The sequence below is a fragment of the Triturus cristatus genome, chromosome 3_1 (assembly GCF_964204655.1).
Source record: "Triturus cristatus chromosome 3_1, aTriCri1.1, whole genome shotgun sequence".
In the NCBI taxonomy this organism is placed as follows: Eukaryota; Metazoa; Chordata; class Amphibia; order Caudata; family Salamandridae; genus Triturus; species Triturus cristatus.
The window spans coordinates 278,674,637-278,694,024 of record NC_140583.1 but is presented as its reverse complement, the minus strand read 5'-3'; the positions used below and the strand labels follow the sequence as shown (position 1 = coordinate 278,694,024).

General features: G+C 41.5%; 1 protein-coding gene across 1 annotated transcript in view; it reads left to right on the top strand.

Annotated features, from left to right (window-relative positions):
* The window catches only part of CCDC33 (coiled-coil domain containing 33), a 1,193,032-nt gene that overhangs the window by 231,851 nt on the left and 941,793 nt on the right, over nt 1-19,388 (top strand). The window contains exon 4 of the mRNA XM_085643888.1: nt 9,538-9,713. Coding sequence (XP_085500014.1) covers nt 9,538-9,713 — 176 coding nt within the window. The remainder of the gene's footprint in view (nt 1-9,537; nt 9,714-19,388) is intronic.

Here is a 19,388-nt window from a genome sequence, read left to right as displayed (position 1 = left end):
GCCAGAGAGGACAGAACTGGTTTAGAATGGTCTCAGAGACCATTGCCACAAAGAGAGAATGGGGTATAAGTATTGGACCTTAAACTTAGGAGAATTAGATCACTTCTGGAAACAAGAGAAACCTCTGCCAAGGAGAAGAGCTGCAGAACTGTGAGGAGGAGTACTGCCCCTTTGCTGTATGTGCTTTGCTGGATTGGCCTGCAGTTGCTGCTTCTGCCAAGGAGAGGACAAAGGACTGGACTTCGCTGTGTATCCTGCTTGTGAAGTTTCTACAAGGACTTGTGTGTGCTTGCCTCCTGTTAAGAAGTCTCAGGGACCCAAAAGCTTCCTGCAACTCTGCTGGTGCTGCTGGATTCTGCCATCAGTGACTCCTACCCTTGCCTGAGGTACCTCTCCCCTAGTTAAAGGGCTTCAGAAATGGGTTTTGCAGCTGATCTCTGCAAGAAACAGCGCAAAGCAGTGCGAAACCTTGCCAAGTCTCTCAGAACTGACGTTGGACACCGCAAAGCCTCACTGAGTCCCGCCGCACAGCTTCAAGCCACTCGAAACTGATGCCGGATGACGGGAAGCCTTGCCGAGTGCTGCCGGACGGCTGCAAACCTCTCGGAACTGACGCCGGACGATGCGGTGCTTTGCCAAGCCCTGCCGAGCAGCTGCTAGCCTCTTGGAACCGATGCCAGATGACACAAAGCCTCATCGCGCAGCCCCCAGGACCGATGCCGGACGGCTCGAAGCCTTGAAAAGCGTTGCATCACCTTCAGTGTGTCACGCATCACTTGTGTGCCAAGTGTTTCCACGCATCACCCGCAGATCCGAAACGTCTTGGGTTTCGATACCTTCCCCCTACAGTCCGGATTCGATGCATCCCTTCTCCTACGTGCAGCAGAACTGTTGCATCGCTTCCCCAAAGACTCAGGAGCTGATGCATCACTGTGTTTTCTGGTGCTTCTCTTCTCTGTGGCTGTTTGGCCTTGTGAATTTTGACGCAGTTACAGGTACTTTGGTGTAAAATCACACATCTATAGTTTTCTATGGACCAAGTTGCTTGAAACCTTTGAATAGTCTTATTTTTAATTGTGTATGTTGGATTTTTGTCATTTTGGTCTTGTTTGGTTCAGATAAATATAATTTATCTTTTAAAACTTGTGTGGAGTCCATTTGTGGTGTTCACACTGTGTTTCTGTGTGCCTGGGTTCAAATACTTTACACAATACCTGTGGGATAAACCGGTCTTCTCGTGCCAAGCTATCAAGGGGGTGAACAGGAGTTATCTAAAGTATGTAATCCCCTTACCCTTACTAGAAGGAAGGGTTCCTACTTTAACAAAGGTGCATACCTCTGCCAATTTCGAACAGGAGGTAGGCTAGTTGTTTCCAACTGCACCTGGCATTGTTGGGCGAATCCAGGAAACTTCAGACAACTTCATGAAAGTTCAAATGTCTTGATTTCGCCTGGCCATACTGGTGTAATGCACGTACTCTTGTGCTTCCGATTTTTCTTTGCTCTACTTTCTGCATATGACAAGCGTTAATATGTGGTATGCAGTTGAGTATTTACTGACACCGCAAATGAGGTTTACAGTATATCTTTCTGAGGGTACCTTTTAATAAACATTATCTAAGAATTATATTATAGTGTCAATACTAAAATATCATTTTTCTGAATCTTAGTTTATATTGCTGCTTTGGAGAATACGCCTTTCGCATACATGTATGATTCACCATGTATAAGTATAGCCAGGATTAGCCCAATTCTGATGCAACAAAACAAAACAAAACAGCTGCCATGTTTTACAGAATAGACCAGCTTTATCAAAGCAGTGCGTCAAAATGTGTCTTCATATATGATAGAGGTTGATCAGTCATTTATTACGAGACTATTAAATGATTGCAGATGGCTCTCATGAGAGCAGCATGGTCGATCTACTCAGTTGCTTTCACAATGTAGCCGTGATTTGGCAAAGGTGGCATTTTCAAGTAACAATGTTGCCAATAATATGGCTCTAGTCTCAGCATGGTGGTCCTTCATAAAGTAGGTGGTAAATGATTTGCAATGTGGAACGTTTCCCACTAAGGCACGTTCTCGTTCGCGAATTGTGTTGTCGGCCTGCTGGATGTAACCACTGATTCACACCGATGTATTTCCAATTGAAAAACTTTTTTTTTTTTTTTTTTAAATAAAAGTGTTCCATCTGGGATAAGATTTCTGGTTTGCTGTTCCTTGAAAGTCACTCTTCTTATGTTTGTAGTCAATCACAAAGGGTCTCAAATAGAAAACTGCATATTTCTGCAACTGGAGATTTTGTGAAGGTAACTATTAGTACGAAGGACACATCATGATGAAAGACTAGTAGAAAAAAGTCATTGTGCAATTTGTGAACACATTTTGTGAACAGTCTTTTACTACATCTGCCCCCCTGGTTCTAAAATTAATCCAGGGTTTAGAAGTTTCTTTGAGGTTGCATTAGTTGTAAGTCAATACAACTGGGTCCAGGAAGCAAGATGCCTGCTAACCAAGGGGCATATCAACAACAACCGGCAATAATTATCTCTAAGCGCACTTAGCGCTAGGATAATTATCGCCGGCTAGCGTGAATTTTTATCGCTGAGATAGCGTGCTATTAGAAACGCTTATCTCAATAGCGATAAAAATTCTCACGCTAACAGGCTACGTGAGATTATCGCTGGAAACCCAGCGATAATCTCACGTTACCTTGTTGATAGGGACAGGCAAACTTAGCCATGATATCCTCCTTCCATAGGATATCATGGCTAAGTCTGAAAAATACCAGACGTAAAAAAGCAGCGTTAACCGCGGTTAGCGCTGCTTTTTTTGTCTCTAACAAGGTTAGCGACATTCTTTTTGAGTTTAAAGAAAGTTTATTGAAAATAAGTAATAGATACATCAATAATACAATCTAGCATATAGAAGTAATATCAATAGAAAATACACTATATATACTAAGGGGAGAGAAAAAGAAGAGAGGGGAGAAGAGGGGGGGGGAAGGAGAGAAAAGGAAAAAATATAAATAATTCCTATAACAATACCATAGAGCAATATTATACACCAAATATAACAGTTACATTGTAATGAACTCACTACCACAAATTCACTTATATATTGAGAGTATATATAAAATAGAACAACATTTAAATTACCTTAATAAAATTAAACTTAATTTAACTTAATTTAAGGAGGCTTGGAAACTTCTTCTATGGCAGGAACATGAGATGGCAATGATTGAGCAGATAGATCTAAAAAGCTGGTAACAGGAAGCCATAGCAAGTCACGTTTAATAGCCAGAGTAATCGGGTAAACATAAGCTCGATCTAACCTATGGTTATAACAAACGCCATACCACCAGGCTTGAAAAGAGACATTAGAAGCATTTTTCCACGACTTAGTGATTTGTTGAAAGGCAACAGCAATGAGTAAGTCAATAATAAGAGTATTAAGGGAAGTGGATGAGGGCCAAACTTCTGCGACACTACCTAGAAAAATGTGAGAGAAGGAAAAGGGGATATGAGTGTGAAATATTTTGTTAATTTGTTGCCAAACTTTAACCCAAAATTGATGAATGACTGGGCAAGTAAACAACATATGTTTAAGGTCCGCAACAGGAGCTGGGCATGACCAACATGTAGAGGGAGAGCTAGGGTTAATCTGATGTAATTTGGCTGGAGTAATCAATAGTCTATTGTATATAAAAAATAACGTTTGTGTAGTATTTGCTGCTCTAGAAGATTTCCTTATCTTAATCCAGATGTTATCCCATACTGACGTGGAAAAGGAAGTGCATAAATCGGATTCCCAATTAGTTTCAACTGCAGATTTGTCCCGAGTTTGATTAATGTGTCTCAATTTATTGTAAATTTGAGAGGCTGAGGGGTTCGATTTCAAAAATGAAATCGTAACAGGAGAAGAGGAAATCTGTGTAGAGGAAGCCGGAAGCTTATCATAGGAACTTTGGGCAGCTGAGGACAGTAATTTGTATTTAGAAAGAAATGAGGAGGGAAGAGAGAAGCCTTGTTGCAATATACGGAAAGGAATGCAAGTATCACCTATGAAAAGTTGATGAGTCCATTTAAGACCAAGATTGAACCATTCCTTCCAAAAAAGGGTCCGATTCTTGATCCTAATACGAGTATTATACCAAATCGGTGATTGTAAGAAATGGGTACGATCATCCAAACCATCCAGCATGAGAGGATGAAGAGTTTTACGAATATGTTTAAGAATAGGAAAAGAGAATTTCTGAGGAGTGTTTGATATGGATAAAAAATCATCAAATGAGAGAGGGTAAAAGAAAGAGGATTCAATATCTACCCACAGAGGCAATGATAATAAATCAGTCGTATTTTGAGATAGTAGGGAAGAAGAATTCTTAAGAAAGAAAGAAGTATGGTATAATGCAAAATCAGGGAAATTAACCCCACCCAAATTTTTAGGCTGTTTAAGTTTGGAAAAGGACATCCTAGACTTTTTGTTCTGCCACAAAAATTTTGATAAAATAGTATATAATTGTTTGTAACAGGATTTAGGGATGTTAACAGGCAGATTAGATAAGAAAAATAAGATTATAGGGACCAACATCATTTTTATAGAATCCAATCTACCCCACCAAGATAGAAACAAGGGATGCCATCGTGTTGTGGAGCTAATTAAAGTTGATTGGAGGTTCTTAAGATTGAGCGATACAGTTTCCTTAATAGAAGGTGTGAACCATAAACCTAAGTATTTAATTTTGGTAGGACTCCAGTGGAAAGAAGAAGATACAAAATCAGCATGAAAACAATATTTATTTAATGGAAGAATTTCACATTTATCTACGTTAAGTTTGTATCCTGAAACAGAAGAAAAAGAAGAAACTTCCGAAAGAAAAGCCGGTAGAGAGGTTTGAGGATTAGAAAGAAATAAAAGAATATCATCAGCGTACGCCGAGATCTTTAAGTGTTTGTCCCTGTAGGGGAAGCCAGTAATATTTTTGTTCATCCGGATTTTAGATAAAAAGGGTTCTAACGTCAAAATAAATAAAAGGGGGGAAAGAGGACACCCTTGTCTAACACCACGGAGAAGTGGGAAAGAGGAAGAAACAAGGCCATTAGCTAAAATAAATGATCTCGGAAAAGAATAAAGTAAAGAAATATAGGATGAAAATTTAGGGCCAAAACCAAACCAAGTAAGAGTCGAAAAAATAAACTGCCAATTAACTCTATCAAAAGCTTTTTCAGCATCCAAAGCTACAGCTGCTAACGAAGACTTATGGGATTGAGATTTACTAAGGACATTGAAAAAGAGGCGAGTATTGTCTGAGAGATGACGACCTTTAATGAAGCCACATTGTTCTTTGCCAATTAAATGAGGTAAAATATTATCCAAACGAAGTGCAAGAATCTTTGCAAAAATCTTATAATCTAGATTGATTAAAGAGATGGGTCTATAGTTCTTACATAATGTATGGTCTTTACCCTCTTTTGGAAGAAGGCAAATCAAAGCCTCTTGAAAAGAACCTTCAGATTTTCGGGAAGATATAAAAAACAAGAATAAGTTGAGTAATTTAGGAATAAGTAATTTGGAAAAGTGGATATAAAATTCTATGGTAAAACCATCAGGACCTGGGGCCTTTCCTTTTTTAAGTGACTGAATAGCAGTAAGAATATCCTTGGTCTGGATGTCAGATTCTAAAACAGAGAAATCAACATCTAAAGAAGGAGGTGGAGGAATGGAAGCTAAATATTTGTCAATGTCAGATAAATGAGGAGTAGATTCAGGGGTGTATAGGGATTTATAGAAATTAGAAAACTCCAAAAGAATGTCTTCGTCTTTATGGAGCACAGCATTAGTAGAGGATACAATAGAATCAATTTTAGTACGCTCCTTTTTGATCTTGAGATAATTAGCAAGAAGGTTGCCAGATTTATTCTGCGCACTATAGAATTTAGCACTAGACTTGAGTAAATATAAATTTGCTGAATCAGTAGAAATCTTATTGAAAGAGAGTTTAGCATTAATTAATTCTTTCAAGGTAGATTGACTTTTCGATGAGTAGTAAAGATGTTCCAGATTTTTGATTTGGGAAATAAGTGCTTGGGAAGAAAGAAAAGCTGCACGTTTTTTTCGACCAACAAAGGATATAATAAAATCCCTAGAAGCAGCCTTAAAAGAATCCCATACAAGTTGAGGAGATAATTGAGGGGAATCATTTTCTTTAAAGAATAAAGAAGCGAATTCGAGAAAGGCTGGCGGGAACTTAGGATCTAAAAGAAGAGAGTTATTGAATCTCCAGCGCCTATTTCCTTTAGTGGGAGGAAGTAAATCTAAATTCAAGGAAACCGGGGCATGATCAGAGAGTAGGATAGAACCTATGTCCGAATGAGAAATGTGTTGAAGAAGAGGTTTAGAAATAAAAAGATAATCTATTCGGGATTGGGAGGAGTGGGCAGGAGAGTAGTAAGTATACTCTTGTAGTGTGGGGTGACAAAGCCTCCAAGAATCTACAAGAGCTCTTTGGGAAATAGCAGACATAAATTGAGAGTGCATAGAGGACGGGACAAACCTGGAGCCGGAATTCCTGTCAATAAAGGGATCCACAATCATATTGCAATCTCCCCCAAAAATTAAATAATTATCAGTACATTGCATTAAACGGGAGAGAATTTGAGGCCAAAACAATTTATCAGGGAAAGTGGGGGCATAAACATTAAAAATGGTGAAAGGAATCTTGTTAATCAGTAAAGAGACCACAACCCATCTACCCTCTGAATCATTATCTTGACTTATGAGCTGAACATCTAGGCGTTTATGACAGAGAATAGCAACGCCATTGCGTTTTCCAGAACCTGGTGATGCGAAAACATTGCCCACCCAACATCGTCTCAATTTAGTTACCTCAGTGTCGGGAATATGAATTTCTTGTAGAAGAACAATATCACCTTTTAAGTTTGCAATATGAGACAAAACTCGTTGGCGTTTGATAGGAGAACCCAAGCCTTTAACTTTCCAAGATATAATGTTTAACGACATAATAGAACTTATTTAAACATATTCAAAATAGTTCGTAAAAGAATGAATTGTGCATAAAGACAGAAGTGTTCAAAAAACACAACAAAACATGAAAGCAACTTCTTATTGTGGAAAAAATAGCAGTGAGAAACAGAGAAGATCAGGAAACAGTGTAGAAAAAAGAGATTGAGAATAAGAGAAACATTGTAGACATATGAGAAATATAAAAGGACAACCAAAGATAGGGAAGAACAGAGGAATGAGGAGAAAGGAGGGAAAGAGAGAAAGAATAGAAAACAGAGGAGCAAATTAAAGCTAACAATTGATAAAACAGTACAATAACAGAAAAACATACCACAAAAGAACAAGAGTAACGGGGTAGGTGGAGCCATATGGGGAGGGCCACACGTCAGACGGGAGGACGCAGGACGCGAAGTACACAGAGAAACACCATCCAGGCGAAATGTAGAATATTATGTAGAGAGGCACGGAAACCACAACCTGATAGAGAAAAAATAAAATAAAATAACAATTAATGTGATAAGTGATAATGACATCAAAAACTCACGAAAATGACTGAAACACACGAAGTGTACAATAATGGGTAAAAACACAACATGGGTAAAAACACAACAAACACTACACGGCATATCATGGTTTAGAGATATCCATGGACACTCCTTTACAAGAGTCCAAAAATTGTTGCAGGACAGCTGGGTCTTCATAGTTGGTGGTTCTATTGTTAAGAGTCACTTTGAAAAGGCAGGGATGGAATAAGCCGTAACGTGCATTCAAACTGCGTAGAGCTGGTCTCATATCTAAAAACCTTTTTCGACGATCAGCAGTTATTTTGGCATAATCCTGAGCGAAGAAGAGGTTGGAACCGTTCCAGGAAATTTTCCCCCGCTGTTTGGCTGCTTGTAAGACCTTAAGTAGATCCGTATATTCCAGAAAGTACAAAATTACTCCTCTGGGTTTTGTTGATGGAGATGAGGAACGGGGACTCTGGCCCAAACGATGCGCACGCTGGATATTTAATGGAGGAGACTCCGGAAGGCCAAGAAGAGTCGGAAGGAATGACTGAAAATAGGATATAGCGTTAGAACCCTCCAGACCTTCCGCCAAACCATAAATTCGCAGGTTGTTACGCCTATTACGATTTTCCAATTGTTCAACTTGCTGTTGAAGACGCTCAACATCTTTATGGATAAAAGGAACCTTGTCAGCAAACTCCTGAACCGCATCAACACGCTTCTCCAGACCCTCCACCCGCTGTTCAGTGTGAGACCAGTTATCTTCTAATCTCAGCAAACGGGTGTTGGTTTCCTCCATATAGGGTTTAAGGGCGCGAATCTCCTCAAGGAGAAGTTCCATTGAAAGAGGTGTAGAAGAGCCAGTAGGAGATGGAGGATTCGCTTTCCCTCTCTTCCTAGGGGTGAGGGGAGCCGAAGATGGAATTTTAGACCCCTGCTTGGAGCCCAAACGAGTCGTAGACGAAGAGGTGTTTTTTATGGCCATAGGGTCGCTGAGAGCTTCATCTGTAGATTCTGGCAATATAGTAAAAGGGTTGAAGTCCTCTAAAGAGGCACCAGCGGACAGTGGCGCCTCCTTACGACTGGTTCGAGTTGCCGCCATAGCGTAGAAATGTGCTAGACGCAGAAATGGTGATGACGGCTTCAGAAGAGTCAGACCCAGAGGGTATTGTAACACACGGCAAGCTGGTAGAGGTGTGGAATCTGGTGAAAGGAGTATTAACCCACAAGACCAGAACCAGATGCGGAGCAAAATAACTTTCTGGTAAATAAGTTACACAGCTGGAAAGATACGATGACCCAAGCACATCCTACCACTGGAAATCAATGAGGCAGTAGAAAAATTCTGGATAAGCAGACATTTCAGGCGATAATATGCAACTTCTGAGGTAAAATATCAGGATATGTGAAAAACGCCTGAAAAATGAAAACAAAATGGCGGCCGTGAGAGCATTTCAGCCGTTTTGAGGAGAAAAAACTGTTAGGAGCTCACCAAACGGCGGAAAAAATATTGCGCTGCATCAGGATACACTTCCGACGCTGATATATGTCCTTTCCGCGCTCCGAAAAGGAGCAAAAATATCCTGGAGAGGGTGAACTGTGTCACGGTACTGCGGAGCTCCCGAAATCGGCGGCCATCACCGAAGACGCAGAAGCCACGCCCCCCCGGTTAGCGACATTCTTGATAATAGGAGAAATGTCGCTTAGCGACATTTCTCCTATTATTTTACTCTGGAACGTCCCCTTTGCATCTCATTGGAGATGCAAGGGGAAGCGTAGAGTAAAAGGGTGCTAACATGCAAATTTGCATGTTAGCACCCTGTTGTTGATAGGGCGCTAGTTTTATCTCTCCTTTTTTGGCTTTTAAAGCCAAAAAAGCAGAGATAAAGCCCTTGTTGATATGCCCCTAAATACTGCCAATAACAAGATGTCTGCTAACCAAATTCCTCCAATAACAAGATGTCTGCTAACCAAATTCTTTCTGTTTTCATCCTTCTGCTAGGTCACAGAGGAGCCCTACAAGGAAAATGTGCCAGGGTCTGTGAGCGATAGGGGGTTTATGAAGCATGCCTGGCATGTCTCACCTCCCGGCAAGGAGCGCATCAGTATCACGCTACATGGTGCTACCAATCTTCCAGCCCTGCCTGATGGAGCTGTGCCCCAGGCCTTCGCCATTGTGTAAGTACAAGCCTATCTTTGACCACCGAATAAGAATCACTCTTGTGTCTTCTTCGTGCCGCACTATAACCTCTAGTGACCTTGTGAGAAGCAATATGGGTCAATCAGTTGGACTGAGAGTAATACAAGGGAAGAACATGAGAATAACATGACACCAACATGACCCCAGGCAGGAAAAGAAGTAACAGATGTACTGCGATACTGGTTGCTAAAAGTGGTCTCAAATTCCAACTCTTCTTTAAGCGACCCGTATGTTTTTTGCAAATTGTCCTGTTTATTAGTAGGTCAGTTTGCGTAATTCCCAATCATCAAGAGTCACAGATCGATCTGGCAAATGAATATTTATTAGGCAGGTTACAATTTGCAATTCAATACGATTGGCAACGAGCACTGGAGATGGTGTCCAGCAAAGATCAACAGACCTCTATCTCTAGGACTATATTTCAAAACCGATTTTTGCAAGCGAAGTATTTCTTCAGAAAAAAAATAATTCGTAAAGGGGAAGTGGTCCAGAGAGGACCCCTACTCTTCTGCGAATGAGTTACCATCCCAGCTTTTCAGTGGTTTACAATGAAAATTCCGGTCACGAACCATTGATACGTATTGTACCCAATTGTAATGTGGATGGGGCGGACACAACACGACTCTTCCAAATTGCAATTCAGTATATGTTTCCAAAGCTGTTTAGGGAATGGTGTAATAAATCACTTTTCTGCAGTTGCAATCACTCCAATTTTGGGAATCGGGGTGTTTGCCTTGACTAAAAAGTTGGCTTCATCTGACCCTTAGTTCTACCTGCTGAGTCTTGGTGAACGGGGTTCAAGCATTATATAAAAAGCTCGCAAAAAATGAACTACATTGACAGGTCTGTAAGTTGGTAGACAGGATAGATGAAGATGAGGGTGACGCATGTCATCGATTGGCAGTGGCAGCGCTGTGTGTGCCATGTAATTGGAATAGAGGAGCCCAGCACTGCCACGTCTTTATCCAGGTCTGCAGCTTAGATGGGGCCCTGGGGTCTTTCAATTCTGGACTGAAAAGTCAAGAGAAGTGTTTACACCTTTATCTTTTAACAGTTTTATTTGACATTCACAGTTCAACAGCACTACACTACCCGCAAGGCACAATTCGTGTGTACTCGGAATATGTAACTTATTGTGTGATGCTGCATACAATTAAAAGCAGAAGTGATTTCTACCAAAACCAGCACTTTCCTTCCTCCTCCTCTTTGCTGGTACCATACAGAGTTGAGCTACTAGTAAGTATGGGCTAGAATTTTTAATCTCCGTGATCCAGTAATCCAAAGACTTGCAGAGCCAGGCTCAGATAGGATCCACTCACTCCCCAGTGAGAAGGAGGGTGCCCGCCCCTTGGCAGAGAGCAGTAGTTCACTCAAATGGCTGGCTGGAGATTTGTTTAAAATCACCGGTCAGTGTTTGTTCTTATTTATATTCTTCTTGTTATTTGGCATTTATATGACGCACAATCGGTCATTACTATGACATCACATTGCTTTTAGAAGTCTGGGGGTGTCAGTTACGAACAACTATTCCTCTGTTTGGCAACCTATAGGGTAATTCAGACCCTGCTGTGCAGCCACCTAGAGGGTCAAATAGACCCTGCTGTGCAGCCACCTAAAGGGTCATTTAGACCCTGCTGTGAAGCCACCTAAAGGGTCATTTAGACACAGGTGTGCAGCCAGATAGCCCACCATGCCAGCAGAGACCATGATCTCTTGGTGGAGGACCTCTTGCTATATTGTGAGTCCATCTGTCAGGCAGGATTCACATTGCCCTCATTGCATCAGCCGGTGCAGCGGTTACATAAAAGGCAAAGTAGTTTGCTGAAAGGTTTCATGTTAGTTTTGCACTGGTCAGCTACATGTTTTGATTTTTCTGAAGCAAGTCACAAAGCAATGATTTGTTTCTGGGGGGCCATTTCTGTTGTTTCCTGTTTGGGACCACCAGGCTATTTCTGGAGGTCATGAACAGGAAAATGGTACATCGGAAGGAGCACACTCAATATGGCAGATCCCCTGATTTACACTGACCGACAGCCATATGGAGACGATACCAGATTAGGAGGACCTCCTTTTAAGGTCTGGCATTAGCCAAGGCCTTTTGATTTTACTAATATAATATGTATACTATACTTACTTGAAGGGGCTTTCAGACTCTAATGCATTAATTCTGTGGACTCTTATTTTTTGCAGTACTATATACTACCGATTATACATGTATCAACAAAACGTATATTTCAACACAGATGTAATTGATACTGTATTAGCACTACCTAAAATGCGCATTATAATGTGTTAACAAATAAATAAATAAAGGGACTTTCAGCCACTTCTCTTCATCCATTGGTCTGTTACTGTGTCATTCACATTTTGCTTCTGCCAACAACAGCATACAGCAATGGGTCAGTCTACGTCAGCCAATGGCTAACTTCACTTTGAGTGAGCACATCTACACACAAGATAGTTCCTTTCAGCACCAGTGTTTTTGTTTTTACTTAATTTTTACTTTAGCGCTGCCTTTGTAGAGCATGATGTGATAGCAGGATGCTTTCTACCAGATGAGAGATTAGCTTTATCACCTTTATCAGTCCCTGTTATGTTATTTTTAATTTATTCAGCGCACAGCTACTCGGAAGTGTCCCGGCGCTATAGACCGCTGGGGAACCCATCCTGGCTATCCGTGTGGGATGGTCCCTTTCTGGGTATCTCCAAGGTGAAACCAGGCATCCCCGGCTTCTGTGGGGGGCCGTTGTGGAGATGAGGCAAGCTTAATGTTTGGGCAGCAGGAGGGTACCCGCCATTATGTTTGCGAATGACACCCTCCTGCTGTCGAAATCTCCGATGGGGATCCAACGGATCCTAGATGGATTTGGCCTTTTCTGCAAGCAACATGGTCTAGAAATTAATACAGGAAAGACCAAGTTTATGATATTTAATCCATCATCTAAGACCAGACCTAATCCTTCTCTGAGCACTGAAAGATTGGAGAGGGTGAATACCTTTCAGTATCTGGGGGTAACTCTCCATGAGAATTTATATTGGGAACCTCAGGTGACTAGAAGCCGGCTCAAGCTTTCCCAACTGTCAGGGGGAATTCTGAAAGTGGCAAATTCCTCTACATACAAACCTATTAGTCCGGCAGTTGAGATCTATAAAACGCAAGCAAAAGCCGCCGCATCCTACGGTGGAGAACTTTGGGGGTATAAAGCGGGTTTAGGAATTGTAAAAGTAGAGAACAATTTTATAAGGCGCCTTTTGTCCCTTCCTTGTGGCACACCCCTTCTCCCCCTAAGATTAGACTTGGGTCTACCCTCCATAAGAGAAGACCTGGAATTAATGCCACTGAGATTCTGGCATAGGCTTTGGTCCACTGCCGAGCTCGAACATTACAGGCAAGAGCTCGCCCATGTCATGAATTATAATCTCTGTGATAAAATCCCGTGGCTGGTTTTTATAAAGAAAGAACTTTACCGACTAGGTCTTCCCGAACTATGGGATTTTCCCGAACAAGGCTGCTTCAGGGTGCCACGCAAACGCCTTGTGGGTATTTATAGGGAGAAAAGTTTTGCCTCCCTTGTTTCCGCCCCTAATAAAGGTATTTTGACTGTTAGATTTTTGGATTTTAAGGATTCATACCAATTCGAAGGGTTTATGGACATCATTTTCCCCATACTAGCTAGAAAATTGTTCATCCAATGGAGGCTAGGGACTCTTCCCATCAAAATATTTACTCACAACTGGGCAAAAAGGACGGATAAAATCTGCCCAGGATGTTGCATTCATGATGAGGAAGAATCCCATATTATGTTTTTCTGTCCTGCATACAATCGACCCAGAAAATTCTGGTTAGCTCCTATATGCAGAAATTTGGGTTTAAGGAGCTATCTCCATTCGCTTAGAATATTGAAAACGAGCACGGCACCCCACATAGTATTTGCAGTTGCTACATTTTTAATGGCCATGTGGCAGTTAAGGTCAAAATATCTTAAGAATTTTTTTTTACATTATGATGGTTTCATGTATTTTATCATGTTCTTATATTAATGTGGATGTATTTTAATGACATTGTTTTTGTATCTTTTATGGCCTAATTGGCCGAAATAAAGAATTTGATTGATTGATTAATGCCCAGAGTTGCCGAGTGTGTTCCTGGTTAGAGTAGGTACCGAGGCGAGAATTATCAAGTCCGTTTTGACCCTGGTCCACGACCCTGCCGCATCGGGAATTGAACCCTGGTCCCTGGCCGATTCTCTGCTTACAGATCTGCCGCCTCTAACCAGTGAGCCACACCTCTCCACCAAAAAAATAACAAAATAACAGAGATTAGCTTTATCACCTTTATCAGTCCCTTTATCAGTTTGCTGTTGTAAATTCCCTTTGAAGTGCCCTTTGTTTATCTGCTGCCTATTCAACTATTCCAGGAACTGACATGAGCTCTAAATATAAGCTCATGAGAGTGCTCTAGCTTCGTGACCCTGTCTGTCTGTCATTCCTTCTTTCTGTCCTGCTTTCATTCCTTCTTTCACTTCTTTCTTTGCTCTTTGGCTTCTTTCTTGCCTTCACTTCTTGCCTTCTTCTTTCCTTCCTTCTTTGCTCTTTCCTTCCACCCTTTCTTAGTTCTTTCCTTTATTCGTCTTTCCTCCATTCCTTCCTTTTTAGGTCTCGCCTGACCCAGCGCATGCGCTGGTCTGGCGCGACTTATTGAGAGGGCTCCAAAAGTGCTACCAGGCCAGCCTAGAGCTACAGTGCATGTGCGCGGCCGCGCACGCCGCGCTTTACCGCGATTACTTTTACTTTAGCGGCCGCTTTGATGTTTGATCGTGATCGCGATCATTTTTACTTTCGCGGCCCCACGGCCGCTTTGCATAGCCAATAGGTCTCGCTTTTGGGACCTTATAAGTATTTAGTTATGCAACTGTTGCATGGCTAAACACTTATAAGGTCCCAAAGGCGAGACCTATTGGCTATGCCAATGCTTGTTCCTTTTGCTTTCCTTCCTTTTTAGGTCTCGCCTGGCGAAAGCAGCACATGCGCTGCACCAGCCAGGAGGGCACCTTTTCGAATCAATTCTCCGAGGGCTCTCATGCACGCGTCTGCAATAGACAAAGATGGCTTCTCTCGCCATTTGTCCATTGCAAACAGTATGCGCGTGTCCGTGGGACTGTGGACAGTCCCACGCCATAGCAACAAAATGTCGCTTCGCGTTTTTTTTTGTTTTTTAATGTCAGTCACCCCAGGGCACAAGCAGGCATCCACTTCTGTCTTTTTGCTGCGATCAGCTGTCCTGACAGAAGTGGATGCCTGCATGTGCCCCGGGGGAACTGCAATAGGTCTCACATTTATGCGAGTTTGAGCTATTGGCATTGCAAATGACAATGCCTTTTATTTATGTTTTAAAAACGAAAACAAGAATAAAAGGCACTCCCATTTGCAATGTCAATAGCTCAAACTCGCGTAAATGCGAGACCTATTGCATTGCAAATGCTTGTTCCTTTTGCGTTCCTTCCTTCCTTCTTTCCTCTGTCCTTCCTTCCTTTTTCCTCTTTCGTACCTTCTCTCCCCTCCCTTCTTTCTTCTTCTTCCTTTTTTATCTTCCTTCCTTTTTTCATCTTCCTTCCTTGCTTCATTTTTTCCTCTTCTTTCCTTTCCCTCTACCTTCCCTCTCTTGTTACTCTTCCCTCTTGCCTCCCCTTATTTCTCTTCCTTCCTTCTGTCTTTCATCTCACTTCCTTCCACCTTTTCTCCTCTTCCTTCTTTTTCCCCTTCCATTTTTTCCCTCCCTTCCTTTTTTCTCCTTGTTTCCTTTCCTCTTTTCTTTCTTTCCTCATTTCTTCTTTCCATTTCTTCTCTTTCATTTACCTCTCTTTCCTTCTTTCTTCATTTTTTTTCTTTCCTTTCTTCTTCTTTTCTCCTCTTCTCACCTTCTTGCCCCAAGGCAAGAGGCTGGTAGCCAATGCCAAACTGATTGGCTTTTTTAAGTCTGTGTTAGCCAAGACCTTTTGGTTTTTACTGAAGTTGTGTATACAATTTAGTTACCTACAGGAGTTTTTGGTCAGATCTGTTATTCACATTTTTCTTCAGCCCTCTCAAGCATGCATCAAAGGGTAGTGTGTCAGCTCACTTCATACATTGTCTGACTTCACTATGAGTTACAGCTTGCTGCCCACAAGGAGCACATCAAACCACCACGTAGTTCTATTCAGTGCCAGGGAGAACTAGGGCAACATGTGGTTTTTGAGACTAACATTTTTGCCTTTAGACAGTGTTTTTGTTTAGATTGATGAAGGCCTGACAGCTTCCAGAACAATAACGTTTTGTAAAAACCATGATTAAACAAAACAAAAAGTGCCAAAAGGCTGGCGGCCAATGCCAGAACTAGTGGCTTTGCCAATGCTTGTTCTTGTGTTACAGACAAGAGTTAGAAAGCTTTCCGAACCACCAGCTTTAACACCTTGAATTACCTTTATCTTCATAAGTATTTTACCACTACAGCCTCCCATTAATCAGGCATGTCAGTGTAGCAGTATTTCCTTACACAAAGGGATACCTCGTTGAGGTCACTGACTGCGTATGAATGCTAGTCATTATTTCACATCCCCTACCTATCACATCATAGAGCAGGGCAGCTCCTGGGGAGCAAATGTACCTTTCCTCGCTGTATTATTATTGTCTATTTCTAGTACTCAGGAGTTTACTAATAAAAATTAGTTAATGTATAGTTCAGAAGAGAGGCCTCTCTCAATACTCCTTACTTCACGATCCTGGTGTGTTATTTACAGCTTAGGTGTTGTGTAGTTCCTATTAACACATAGGATCTGCAGGTTTAGATAACATAAACCAAGGGATTGGTGTCCAGACTGATTCCATACACCCCCAAAGGATATTTTACCCTTTAGAGCAGCTAGCCCACAGTGCCACCATAAGCCCCAAAACTTTACCAAGGAGAGGATAGTTTCTGGCAACTATCAAACATGATAACCCTTGATCCGTCAGGGATCGTGGAAACGGTGCAGTACTTGTCGCTCAGTCATTCGTTCTCACTGAGTCTCAGAGAAACACAGAATAAACGATAGGAACGGTTTCACTAGGCATTTTTTGAACCAGCGTCATTCTAGTATAAAACATATGTGCTGCGATAACCATGAGACAGAAACAGATGTATAAGATTACAAGCACCAACAGAGTAAATAAAAAGTAGAACTCTACCATGCTGCTGTTGCAGCGCGGAAACCTGGGTAACGGGAATCAGGACAAAACCCTGTACCTAATATCCTCCCTTCATCACAGACCAATTATCACATTAACACATTCACTCCTACAATCATTGGTGGGGCCCATAACACTAATATTCACACTTCGCTTCTCACTGGTCTGCACTTACAGGAGAGATGAGTGTTCCAAGCGCTGACATGAAAGGAATACCTTATAACCTATAGAGAGAAAATGATTTACACTTCTATACAGTAATACCTTTTTCACTACACATCATAAACCTAAACATTAAGATACTCCTCCCACGTGATCAATGGATCAATTTAGTTGTTTTGATTTTGATGATTTAGTCCAACTAAAGCATACTCAAAAATCCTGATCTACTCCCTTTCAATTAACGACCAAACACATTTTCTTGTTAATCAATATTTTTGTTTATCTAAATAATGCAAGAATTTTAGTTCTATCAAGTAAATTTATTAATCATTACGCAAATCACAGAACACCATATTTACCTATTCTAGCTATCGGTCGTCCTCTAAGTCATCAAATTTAGTCATCAGCACGCTACAGTCCCAAAGATCAGGTCAAGGACCAGAGACGTGCAAATATCGATCAATGCCCATAGATTTTCAGAAGTCCGTAGTTCATTAAGAAATTGGGCAGCAATTCAGTCTGTCAAAGATTCAGGAACACAGCCGTCACGTAGCGTCACCATCGTCTCCGTCAGCAAAAAGGAAGTACGAGAAAGAGTTGAACTCTCCTTTCTATTCTAACGTCATTTATATAATGGAAATAAGGTCTAAAAGATACAAATTAGAGAATTTGTGCTCATCCCATTGGTCGGTTGGGATCGTCCGGTGAGGTTTCACACAGTTCGGGATGTTAGGTCATCCTACATGTGCCATGCGGTTTTTATAAAATTCTTTTGTCGAAACACTTGGCAAGCATCCCGTCGTGACCTTGCTTGGGCACATCGAGTCTTGGGTCATGTCGGGGCTACTGATACGTGTGGTTGTCGCAGGCGCACTTGGTCTGAAACCTCATGGAATGGTGGCGATCGTGTCAAGTTGTCAAGTACGTCAGGCGGCCATCTTGATTTTAGGCCCAAAGGACAACTTAAGCGAAACAAACACAAAAAGTAGTTAAAACATAGAAATAACTAATAAAATGTTAAACCCTCACTAATTCCCCTATGTGCCTGTAATTATCTAGCATATGGCGACATTTAAAGCGTTCATATTCACCCATTGATGTCATCTGGTGTAATGTACGATAATGTCACAAAAACAACATGTATCATGCGATATTCTATTTTTCTAGTATTAGTATACGTACATATGTTAATTACAAATTATTTTAGCCTTGCAAAATGCAAAGCCCACGTATGTTTCATACATTAGTAATGTTGATTAAACTTCACACAAACACACTAATAGTATTATAATTAATAGATTATTTTAATTAGTATGAACTTGCAAAATGGGGGGGGTATACAAAATGTTGTACTACCCGCTCCATCACTGCTAAAACAGTAAATATATGCGGGCATATCGATACATGGCAGTAGTCGAGTGCACTCCTACAATGCAAACACTGTCTAAGTGTACCTAGTATGTATGTAGGTATAAAACCAAGAATCCCCTAGGAAAGTGCCAACCCTATTACCTGATGGGAGGGAATGAAGGACCCCGCCTTGGTCCACCGGTAGACGCTTATCTCATCTGTTTGCCACCTTTTCCCGTGATTTACTCACCCCGCCATGAATTTCCCCCGCCCGGCGGCTTAATCACAAATAAAATCGGCCGGTAGCCTGCTACAGCCCGGATCCCTGGAGCCAGTTGCCCTTTTCCAGATCTTCCCTTCCAGGATCTCTTGGACCCCTCCAGTGATTGGATCTCCCCACACCCAGATGCCTCAACACTCTGGGCTGTGCTCTAAATCAGGATCGCCAATTGCTTCCTCTGCCCTTGATTGTCTCTTCGTGCTGGACCATCTGACGTTCCCTCCCCTTCTGGACCTCCCTGGCCACCACGCGTTCAGCAAGCTGCACTACTTCAAAACCAGGTGATCTTCTGTCCTGATGATGACCTGAAATTGATCAGGTTGAAACGCCGTTGACTAGCCAGCTCAGAACTTTGGCGCTGGTCTTCAAATTAATTTACTCAATTGACATATACTGACCTTGTATATATTCTGCATTATTGACCATGTTATTATTTGTCCTATTGCGCCATTCACTCTGTGTTCTCTCACCCTTGTGTCACTGCGCCATCTACTGTCACTTGCACGTTCAGTGCACACCTGTATGGTACGGTGACTGTTTATTTAAATATATGGTAGTGCTGATATAACTACTTATATAAACTAACCTTGTTCCTTTCACCAATCCTGTTGTGGTCTCCCTTTGTTCCCTCCCTTGTGATTTTTTGCTACTACCTTAA